General features: G+C 39.2%; 1 protein-coding gene across 1 annotated transcript; it reads right to left on the bottom strand.

Moving 5' to 3' along the window:
- Positions 1–832: 832 nt before the first annotated feature.
- Positions 833–2788, bottom strand: cryaa (crystallin, alpha A). Its single transcript, XM_055059323.1, has 3 exons — positions 2429–2788; positions 2136–2258; positions 833–1353 (listed from the first exon to the last, which is right to left on the bottom strand). Exons 1-3 carry the CDS (start codon positions 2624–2626, stop codon positions 1144–1146), a joined length of 531 nt encoding a protein of 176 aa, XP_054915298.1. The 5' UTR covers positions 2627–2788; the 3' UTR covers positions 833–1143.
- Positions 2789–11772: the final 8984 nt, after the last annotated feature.

Below are 11772 nucleotides of genomic sequence, written 5' to 3'. Positions count from 1 at the left end.
TAAGATGTTAATACTGGTCACCAATGATGTTGAAAGGAACTGTACACAGCTGTTGAAAAAAACTTCTTGCATGCAGAGTGAGTTTTAAATTTGTTAGCAGGTGTCAGAAAAAGGTGACAATCCTAGATTTAAGACTATCATTTATGAACTACAAGCTGGCAAACACCATACTCTTATCTTTTGTCATATTTAGAAGAACACTTAAAGCCAGGACTGAAATGCATTTTCACCAACTCCATATGTCGGCTCCAGCCCACTGATGTTGAAATAGTTGGGCAGGTAGTCACAACCTGGTATTGATCAGATTAGTCAGATGGACTAATCTGATCTATCAGGTTCATCAGACTAACTAATTAAAAGATTAGAAAACAATCAATATTTACACCGCATGGTGGTAGGAGAATCCACAACATGTAGAACCATCATGTGAAGGTGAAGCCCAACTACTGTAGTTCTCAGATATGTTTAACTAAACATCGTATACAAGCAGTCTTTTGAGGTGCTGATTATGGACTAAAATGTTGCAACCTTTTAAAGACTGGAGTAAAATTCCTCTGCAATGATTTAAAGGACTTTTAAAGTCTAATGGAACGTGTTTCCTAATAAAGGAGGTGGTTCTAGCAGCTGAGAATGAAGAGTGTCCTACATTATGTTTTGTCATAAATCTGATGGTGAACTTACCAAATCTGGAAAGAACCAGATGTTAGAAGGATGTTGGAATAGTACTTGCCTACGTTACCATGAAAAACATTTGATTACAGACCACTTAGTCTTTCTGTTATTCATGCATACCAAGTTCAGCTGAATCTTTGGCAATAAATCAAAAGACTGGTTGCAATTTGTTAATTATACAGCTTTATTATATGTTATTAGCTGAAATTAACTGAACAAGGTCTATGCTACATTACAGGGTAGGACAAAAGAAGAAAGGGTTTCGAGCATCTTACTTAGCAACCCTTAAGGACTCATCTATGTTATACTTAAAAACAATGATACTACAGTTCTGGATGAGGATGCTATAGAGGAACTAGAGAAAATGAAGGAAGAAGAACAAAGAGTATCCTTTTAGGGACTGTAGAAGAAGAAATCTCTGGTGGTCCATCCCAGACTAGCAGATTCTTGGGGAACTGACCCGTTTTTCATCTATGAGGATGGAGCAGCATTGGGTTTGTCATCACGGGTGACGGGGATGCTACGCTCACCACGACCAGATTCACTTCCTCCAGATAGCTTCGGACCAGTCAGCGTCAGCAGACCATCAGTTGACAGAGTGCAGGTGATGGCTGATTGGTCAACAGAAGTGGGCAGGCGGTACCGGCGATGAAACTCGCGAGAGATGTAACCATGGTCGTCCTGAAAAACAAAGCGGTTGGTGCCATAATGTATGGGTTGAGGATTATAAATGTATGTTTTAAGAAGAAATATTAGGACCAAACTTTGCCAAATTATTTGCGGAAAAACTGTATTGGCAGATTTGATTCCTGATGCATATCTAAAGTATTTGAAAGAAAATATAACTTGGGAAACTAAAATACCTAGACGCACGCAATGCCACTTGACATTACCGGCTGCTGTTAGCCAATTGAGGAGCGTCATTCATTTTCCTTTGCGCCGACTGCCTGTACTCCCAAGAGCTGGGGATCTATATTTTTATAGCTTTACCTTTTACTAGAAAATATCCTTGAACAGTATAAGACACAGTATACCATATGTTGCCATTGCTTTAGAACATGAGATCACATTTAAGGTATGTGAAAACTAATGAGTTTTCTTGTAACTAAGGAGTATTAACCTTTAGAGAAGCAGCTCTTGTGTTCTTTCTTCCTCAATGATTGACCCCTCATCCCTCCACTTTCCTTCTTTCCTTTCTTTTTTATGTTCCCTCTTCATTCCTCTTTTCCTTACGTCTTTTCTTCTAGCTCTACTTGTATCCTTCTACCCCTTTTTGCCATTCTTACCTCTGCTCCCTTTTTTCTTATCTGTCCTTTCTTTGTGTTCTCCTTTTTTCTCCCTAATATTCTCATGTTCTTCCTTCTTTTTTTCTTTTCTGGTATCCCTCTAGTGACATCAGATTTGAATTCTAACTCATTCTTGCCAAAAGTTAGTCCTGATTGGAGAAAAATCAAGAGCATCACCTGTCTTTCTCCATGCTTGCCCTGGATCTCCAGGTAGTCATCAGTCACCTTCACGCTCAGCTCATCGGGGGAGAAGTGCTTGACGTCCAGGTAGACTGTAAACTTGTCCTTGTCAGACCTCACCTGGAGAAACACACGGATAGAGAGGTTCAGTCAGCACTATGGAAAGACCTTGTGCGTTTCACAACAACACAGCAGAAGATGCATTTCATGCCAGCCAACATTAAGAGGAATATAAAGAGCTTAAGGAATGTTAATCTGTTCTCAGCTGTCAGGGTCTGAACTGTGTTTACCTCAGAGATCCCAGAGTTGGAGGAATCCAGAAGGTTGCGGAAAAGTGAGTGTCTGTAATAGGGGCTGATGGTGGAGGCGGTGTAGGGGAAAAGGTCATAGTCAAACATTCCCTCCCCGAAAAACTGGTCGAAGAGTCGGGTGGGGTAGATGGATCCCAGAGCACGTCTGAACCAGGGGTGCTGGATGGCAATATCCATTGTGATTGTTTGCTTGGTTTGGCTCAGGTTGGCAGGTCCACCTGCAAAACTCAGAGTCCAGTAGGACAGAAATTGCAGACGGAGCAGGAATAGGAGAATGAGGCAGACAATAAAAATCTGTGAGTGAAGAATGTTTCCACAGTGCTTTGTCCCCTGCTCCACAGCTGACACCTCTTTATATACCTGAGGTCCAGAAAGACGGGCTTTAACAACAATCCCTCTGGAATGACATTATCTCATGGTGGGTTGGTCCCTGTCAGCAGAATCAGAGGTGACAGAAGGGGCATGGGGGGGGGGACCATTGCTACCATACCCTGGAGCGACCCAATGCCCTCCAAACACACCAGACTCACATGGCTGCCAAAACAAACAATGGGTGGATGGAAGAATTCTACGTGAGGAACAAAAAGGCCAGGAATCTGGCCTACATACACACAGAGCAACTTTACCTGCATGAAACAGCATCTGAACTGGCATTCGGTGACTGGATGAACATCTGTTCACATCTGTTCAACCAGTCAGTGACATAATGCTGCTGGATTATTCTGTAGCCTGGCTGAACGTCGACCAGGTTTAGGTACACGATTCCCAGGATCAATGGCACAACAGCCACTAACAGAATCAATCATAGTGAATGGGAAGCAGAACATCTTTTAACTTTAAGAGGTGATAATATAAATGCACAGGGAGTTCTGTGATGACAGATGCATGTTTGGTACAGATCCACCCTTGTATGTGGAAGTTATGACACAAACCTGTTTGATAGTGAGATGTCAGATTTTGTGACATGATTTAATGCAACAAAAACCTTTAGATAACGTTTGATCTTCAATGCCTGTAGACTACATTGAATGATCCAAGAGATGTTTTTATAGATCTGCAAAAATAAAAATTTGGTCCAAATCCGTTACAGGCAACATGTCTGACACAAAGGGAACCCCCAAAATGGAGACCTGCAGGTGGTTTTTACTGAGATGGGAGCATTGCTTTGACTCCCTTTTCTGTACCTGAACAGGTATTCGGTACTATTGCTTCACAACTGTCTTGGACATTTTAACATGTTATTTTAGTGCAAGAGTTCAAATAGAACAAATAACAGAATCAAGCCCACAAGTGCTATAAATGTTAATGCTCTCAGCTGTAGTGTGTTAGAAGATGTTTGGTGATTTTCACAAGCCCCTTGTTTCACCATCACTGGTTTCCCATTGTATTCATCAGTGTAATCCCTCTGGGCTTTGGCTAGCCAACGGGGGGCTTAGTGGCACCATGTAGCCACAGGCTGCCTGGCCCAGGGGCAGCTTGGGCAGTCTGTTTGGGTTCAGGGTTTTTAGCAGCTACACACTGGGTGTGGATGTAGTTAGACTGACTGCAGTTCAGCACAGTCAGCATTCTCCCTTTTTATCAATGGGCCAGACAATACCTGTGTGCTCTGTCCTGCCCCAGCTCCAAAAGCCCATTTTAGCCAACAACGTGGAAGCCTACCAGAATGGCATTTGTAATATTCAAAGGTTTTTTTTAGATGTTCATTGAGGCAAACACAAAAGAAGATGAAGTTTAATTAAGTTTATCATGTGCCAACATCATTCATATGTAAAGGGAATAGATAGTACTATTTACTACCCAATGAGTAGTAGTTGTTTGGACAAAATGCCTTGTTGAAGTTAGGAGTTGACTTGGAAAAAAGTTAGCAGTGGCTCAAAGAACCACTTGTTGCAACTGAGATTTGTAAAGTATTGTCCAAGAACAGATCTGGAGCAGGAGGAAACAACAGTAGGTACCAGACTTGTCAGCTAAGAACAGGAAATTTAGGTTCCTGATTTTTTAGATTCACCAACATTAGACAATAACAGATTAGAGAAAGTTCGCTTGGTTTAACAAGTTCAATGTACTCCAATGATTTCCACAGTCACAAACTTCCAATCCCACAGAGCACATTTAGGTTGTAGTTTACCTGAACTACCCTCTTCCATTTAAAGCTCTCCAACTGGAACTAGATTGTTGACCTCTAAAACTGGAACAGACAGCAAGACAATCCATGAAGTGGTCGGTATGAAAGAGACCACTGATCGCTCCATAATTCCTAAAAAATGAAGAAATAACAGATAACAGTCTGAAGTCTACATTTCAGAGCTTTGAGGATTAATTTCATGATTTTCTGTTGGGGGGTTCTTCAGATTTGTGGTGATATAGACTGCTACAGGAAATTCTTCACAGTCTTCAACATCTGCAAAAACAATTAGAAGACAATTACATATATATTGAATGGAGCTGAATTGTCTTGAATCGGAACTTGACCCAGTAGATTTAGCCAAGAATACAAAGGTGAGTTCAATAAGAAGAACCCTGTGGAAAATCTGCAAAAGGAGCTGAAACTTCAGGTTGCCATGCAACAACATCAAAACCTTCAGGATTTGGAGACGATTTGTGAAGAGAAGTGGATTCTAGAAACTAAATAAAAGAAATATCTGCAGGGTCAAGAGGCTGGAGAGTCCGCTTCATCCCAGGATCCACATCTGGTGCCTGCAGGAGCTTCTCTTTCCACGTCCACACATCAGTAAGTTGAGCTTTTATTAGGGATGGTTCAGGAATAATAAGAGGGAATGCTCCACCTGCTCCACCTGCTATGATGGGCTGAACTCGGATGATACACAATCAGTTTCTTAAGTCATGGAAATAGAAAAACTGTACACAAGGTGGCGCTAGTAGCATTAAAGTAGCTTCAGTGGTATGTTTATGAGTATATTCTTATGTGTATAACTATTATTAGAGCTCTTTCTCTCTATATTGTATTGTATACCCTGGTCAATAAAATTAGTTTATGGTTGATTATGGCATGAAACAGATAATCATCATGCACTGGATCCATGTTTGTTTTTCTCTATTTGCAGAATAATTCCAACATGTTTATGTAACCGCAGGGGTTCGACCCCATCCTTTGTTCCTGGGATTGGGGAGAACAAGTTTTTGTTTTTCTTTCATTATGCAAAACAGTCAAGCACTGTCAACTTCTCTGTCTGCACTGCCTTTGGGAAATGATAAAAACGTTCCCTACCCTCAGTGCGTAGAGCGTCGATTCTGCCTGAGTTCTGCCCTGAACACAGAAAAACACAAACTATCTGATCCAGACTCGGATTGATCTTTCATAACAGCACCATTCCTGGCAGAATTACATAAGATCTCGGATCTGAGAGATTATTAATGCAACTAAAAATCGGCCTCTTATCTAATCTATAGTTTACTAGTATGTGGTCACTCCGCTTACATAACAAGTGACTAATCATTTGTTATATCAAAGTAACCCAAAAAATCAAGAGATACAAAGAACAGATATTCTGTTTAATATTCTGTCCAGGTTAGGAAAAGCACAGATGGAGTCACTTCTCTGCATCACTTTGCAACAGGACATTTGTAGTTTTTGATATATTAAAAACATGTTTTAAATGAGACTTAAAGAATATGTCCTAATCAAAGTCAACACAAAAAGGACAAAGTTTGTTTCCACTGCAGGAGACTACTTCGAAAAACATCAGTTTTTTGTAATTTTTTCATTGAACTACGGGTAGATTTTTTTATTTATTTATTTTTGCTCTGAAGGTGCTAAACATTGCTCTTGTTCCCATCAAGTCCCAGTTTAAAAGCCTTAAAATTGGCTTTAAACGATGGAATATGTTAGATTAAGGGGTTTACAATCAAATGGATTGTAAATGCAGCCACTGCTTTTATTTTTTGGTGACTAATGTGATTTTTCTTCTGTTTCACATGTAACCACTGGGGCTGCACTGTGTTTCTTAGGTTTTAGGTTTGATTGCTTCCCAATTATTTTTGTTCTTTATTGTTCATCCTACAGAACATCAACATTAGTTATTAGAAAGACTTTCCAGCCTTAGATGACCACATTTTCAATCAGTGTTTCATGGTTCTGAATTGTGACTGAGCAGCAGTGTGTAAGCAGATATCAAAGTGAGGTCGGATGATTGGCCTGTTCCTCTGCAGCTTTGGTTACTTTGACAGAGCTACAGAGGAACAGCAGCCAGTCCTATGGGCCGGGTTCTGGTAGAAGTCTCAATGACACCTGCAGGCAAAACATTCAGCATTTAGCTTCAGACAAACTGGAACATAGCTACAAGAGTACCAGTGTGTGATTTTTAAACGTTTTTCGCACTGATGTTCTGTTTATTTTATATTAATGTCTAATCTTCTGTCTCCAGCTATGTGTTTCAGAATGCTTGAGTCTGTTTACATTTTGTCATTAAAATCAAGAATCTTCTTTTCAAGTTTAGATCAGTCACATTACTGTGGACATCAGAAAGTATTTCAAATTGTCAATGCATTGTCATAACAATGGATTAGTATTTTTGAGTTTGGGACAATTTACAAGATTCTGTAGTTAGTGTGGAATAGTCCTGTCAAGGCTGGACTGGTATTTTATTTTTAAAGCTGATTAACATTTAAAAATTCATTTCCATGTTGATCAAAGCCAGCTGTGAAGAAAATAGCAACTTTGTTATACTAACACTCACGAGAGAAACCATAATCTAGAGCAAAAGTTTAAAGAGATGGCACTCGTGCTTATATTTTTTACATGCAAAAAAACAATCCAATGCTTAAGTGTTTTTTCCCATCTTCTTTACATTGTGTTCCTGTTGGCATTGATGTTGGTGACTGATCTGGGTTTAAATTTATTTTAATATTGCAGCAGTTGCAGTAATGTGTTGGTTTTGAAAGCTGATTGAATACAGTAAGCTATATTTATGAAACAACTTTTTAATTTGGACAAAGCTTAGCTTTTTGCTTTAACAAGTGTGTTCTAAACACACACCCAAAGTGCAACAGGATTGTTCCTACAGTCACAGGTTCAATTTCCATCCCTTTACAGGCAGATGATGCAATAAGATGAATTTGAAACAACTATCAATGGCAATTACATTTTTACATAGATAAATTAATCTTTTTTTTTTAAGCATTTTGTATTTACTCAGGTAACTTTGAAGATTCAAGTGTAATAAAAAAACAACAACAGAAGAACTCAAAAAGGGACGCCAATAATTTAACTTTTAAGAAATAAATTGACCAAGAAACAAATTAAATTGATACTAAATAATTCACCATTCACACAATTTAAAATAGGTCCCATTCCAATAGAAAGCTTTAAAAAAGCCTCAGCTGAACAGCTGAATGAAGCCCAGTCATAGAAGAGGAAAATGTTGCAGGAAACCCCCCAGCAACGAGGACAAAAGCAGGGGAACGCTGCGTACAACAAAGGGAAGCAAACTGAGGAGGAACAAGCAGCAGAAGGGCATCCTCCAGCATCTTCTTAATTTCTCTAAGCAATTAATCCAATTAATTAAAAGACAATTTGCATAGTCAAACAGTTGGTAGCAATGTTACCTTGCAGCAAAAGGTCCTGGGTTAGAATCCCCGGTTGGGTTCTTTCTGTAAGTCTGTGCATTTTGGTAGTTAGTTGGGTGAATAGGTTGAAATAGATTGGGTGAGGGCTAATGACTGATGCTTTGGTGATGATTAACTATAGAAACAGTTCCATTAGCCATATAGTTATGTAATTTGGCATTTTGAAAATAAATTTGTTTCATGTAAAACGGCAATTATGGAAAAACACATTTTTCATTAAAGTTTGTCACTGGGATGAAGTGCTTTTTGTTTTTTGGCCACATTATTTCTCTGAACTGAAATGGAAACACTTTATTTCACGTCATATGAGTCACATGATCAAAAATTGGATGTTGCCACTGGTACAAACCACAAAGAAGAAGATGACAGGAAGTAGTCGAAGGATCATGACATGTCATGTTTTTTAAACGACATTTGTGTGAACAAACTTCTTCACATGCGATTTTAATTCTTATTTAATGAAAACACCATAGTTGTGAAATTGTGCTTTTATGACAAGTTTTGCACACAACTACAGAAAAATAAATTTTCATTCTGACATCTGAAAACTTCATGTTGTATTTATTCATGCTGTTTTTACCTGTTATGGAAGTTTATTTGGTGTTCTGAAAGGAAATACAGGTTAAATCTGTGGAGGGTAAATACTTATGCATAGACTATATAACTCGTGTAACAGCATTGCATGTGTGTGGGTGTATGCAAACTCTTCTAAATCAATAGAGTAAAATGAGTGCCCTCTGCTATTCGAACACTAACACACCATTTGGAGTTGTTTTCATGATATCACAGTGTGTCCATGCACAGTTAAGTTGAGATACAGTCATAGCTATAGTTACAGCTCAACCAGGCCGTTTAATTGGACAGCTGTCATTGTCCTGGAATGCATGCATGGAGGGAGAATCAATTTATTGACAGAAGTGTGTCCAACTGGGCCATTGTAGGTAGAGGTGAGCAGCAGTGTCATTATACAAACAATATGGTGAAGGAAAGGACAGTTAAGCCCTAAATTGCTCCTGCTGCTGGTAGATTCAGGCTTAATGGAATCTTTCAATTTGACCAACGTGTTTCTTTTGCCTGGAAGTTGCTGACCAACTAAGACATGGATGTCTAGTTAAACTCGCAGGTAAGGAGAGCATCGATCACAGAAGCAGAACTCTCTTTATTGCTGGCAAAGATGTGCCAGCAAGATGTGCCTCTACTCCAAATGCAAAAGTATTTGGAGTAGAATAACTTTGTGTTACAAACTGCCAAAGTCAAACCGAAACTTACCAATGGGTAGAAATCCAAAACTAACAGTTTAGATGTCCTTGATCTGAAACTTTTTCAAGGAGTTTTTGCATATATCCATCATCAAAGGAGAACACTTAATCAAAGGCACTGCTGGGATTTGAACCCAGGACCTCTTGTTTACTAGACAGGCGTGTTGACCAACTAAGCCACAGGACCTGCTAAATACTAAAATGACCATTTCTCTAAATGAACGTCAGTTGATGTGCAAAACAACCTAATTTTAAAATAAATACATTATGAACACCAATGATAATTTTTTCAGGTTTTTGAATCCAGGATCTTTTGATAAGCAAGCCTGGTGTTACTACCACCTTTGTGTAGGAAAGAGCTTTATCACGCAATTTCTGATAAGCTTCATAGTGCAGCTTTCTTCATAATTGATCTGGTACATTACATATGTCACAGCCAAAAAATTAGCGTCTCAATTGTTTAAAACGTCAACAGAATCCATGTCACAAGCAAGCAATCATGATTTTGGAGCCTGTGGATGAACCAAAGTGAGGGGCTGAACTCAGAACAATCCTGGATGAAAACCTCTTAGAGGCTCCAGAAGACTTGAGACCAGGGTGGAGGTTCAGCTTTGAGCAGGACAATAACTCTTTGGCTTAGAGCAGATTCAAGTGTCAGAATGGTCTAGTCAAAGTCCAGATATAAAAAAAAAAGATTCTTTTTTTTTTTTTTTAGCATTCAGCTGTGTATTGGATGTCCTCGCTTTCAGCTGTCTGAGAGCGAGGATGCCATCTGTGAAAAGATGGTTTTCCAAGTTTCATTTTTCTTGCACTTTACATTAAATAAATGTTCTATGTTGTGGTGTTTCATATAAAAACAAAACATCCAGCGGACGTTTGTGTTTGGAACCAGATGTGGAGACGTTCACTGGGTGTGTTTGTGTCTCGCTGCTGTTGGTGGTTTGGTTTATTCATCTTTTCGCTATGATTATATAATTCGTTTTTATTATGAAGTGTCAGCAGCATACTAATTCACAATTAGCTTTTTATGTTCCTCTTCGACAGCAAGTGGAGAACCACTGACAGTAATATTATTTTTACTATTCTAATGTTATTAGAGCTCAGATCAGTGAAACTAAGAAGACAGCTCATGGGTTGATTGTGTTGCATAGCAACCACAATGATGAATGCTTGTTTGGCTGTTTGATCTCCTGCTCTCTGGTGACTGAGGATACTCTCTGGTGTAGTTTGGAGTTGCATATGAGAAAAATAGCTCATTTATAATTATGGGCTATATGCTCGATTGTTAGTACTGTGCCGCATTGTTATTAGGAATTGATTCGTTCTGTGTCAGCAGCAAAGCACATTGATGTTCACACATCACAGCCTCAGGGCGAAGCTTCGCACTAACCAGTAAATTACTTCTACAGCTCCCCTATGTTAATGTATAAGACTGATTGAAAGCTGCAGAAAGCAGAGTTTCTCTCATTGTAGCACTGGTTTCACGTAAACATGAAGCTAAGACAGTTGCTGACCTTTGACACCGGATCCCAGTGACTCCTGACCCAAGCTCTCTGTTGGAGGATTTCCAGGAGATGTTCCCTGGCTCCTATAGAGAGTAAAAAGTGCCTCACATTTGACCTGTAACATTTCTCTGAAAACTATTGCTCAAGAATTCTAACTGAAGTTTGAGAACTTTGCGTAAAACAGGGCATGTTTAGTTCTACAACCCATCAACTCATCAACCCATTCACTAATTAGGAAAATTATTTGCTTGTTACCGTTTTGAAAAGGAGAAAACTGATGCAAACTTCTGATTGTTTTTAAGCAACTTTTTGTTAATTGTTCTGAGATTTAGTCAATGCAAATAAATTATTGTGTGATATTTATATCGTTGGATAAGGGATTCATTCATTTGCCAAACATTCACTGTAACAAATACCTGTCTTTTTGGAAATTGAAGGTACTTCTATTTCCAGGCATTGCTTCATTGAGGTGAAGAAGTGAGGAGCAGTTAGTCAGATAAGCTGACTGTTTGTACTGTAGGTTTTCTGCATGAGCCCGCAGGCTCTTTACTCAGCTCGCTGCTGCTGCTCAATTTGACAGCAGGGTTAGATAAGAGCTGGGAACAAACAGAGATGAGTGTAGGAGAGGTGTTTACTTCAGCCAGCCTTTCTGTCACAGCTCAGATGAAAGGTAGGAAGTTCTAAAGAGAAGAGAAGTAACTTTCTTTGGGCTGCTCTCCTGTCACATCGATTGGAAGTTGACTGCTTACAGTCCGTCTCTCCTGTGAAATGCTAAATTGAAGTAGGTTGCCAGGTCTTGCACTGAAGATGCCAAAACAGCCCCGATCACACAATATTTACATCAATCCTGTTTCATGCTAACAATTCAGAGTAATCACTGTGAAGGTTTTCCCTTTAGATCCTCTGTAAAACATCACACACAACACTGAAACTGACTGCTACGCCTATAGTGTGAAGCACGTTTCCATTGACA

This window comes from Poeciliopsis prolifica, unplaced genomic scaffold, assembly GCF_027474105.1.
Source record: "Poeciliopsis prolifica strain line A6 unplaced genomic scaffold, Auburn_PproV2 SCAFFOLD053, whole genome shotgun sequence".
Taxonomy (NCBI): Eukaryota; Metazoa; Chordata; class Actinopteri; order Cyprinodontiformes; family Poeciliidae; genus Poeciliopsis; species Poeciliopsis prolifica.
This window is presented reverse-complemented; position numbering and strand designations above follow the sequence as displayed.

What these genes read in the sequence shown, in the direction of transcription:
- cryaa (XM_055059323.1), bottom strand. Translation starts at nt 2,626, where the DNA reads ATGGATATTGCCATCCAGCACCCCTGGTTCAGACGTGCTCTGGGATCC. An exon ending in CCAACTCTGGGATCTCTGAG is followed by an intron (nt 2,259 to 2,428) that starts GTAAACACAGTT and finishes GTGTTTCTCCAG; the next exon opens with GTGAGGTCTGACAAGGACAA. An exon ending in GCAAGCATGGAGAAAGACAG is followed by an intron (nt 1,354 to 2,135) that starts GTGATGCTCTTG and finishes TTTGTTTTTCAG; the next exon opens with GACGACCATGGTTACATCTC.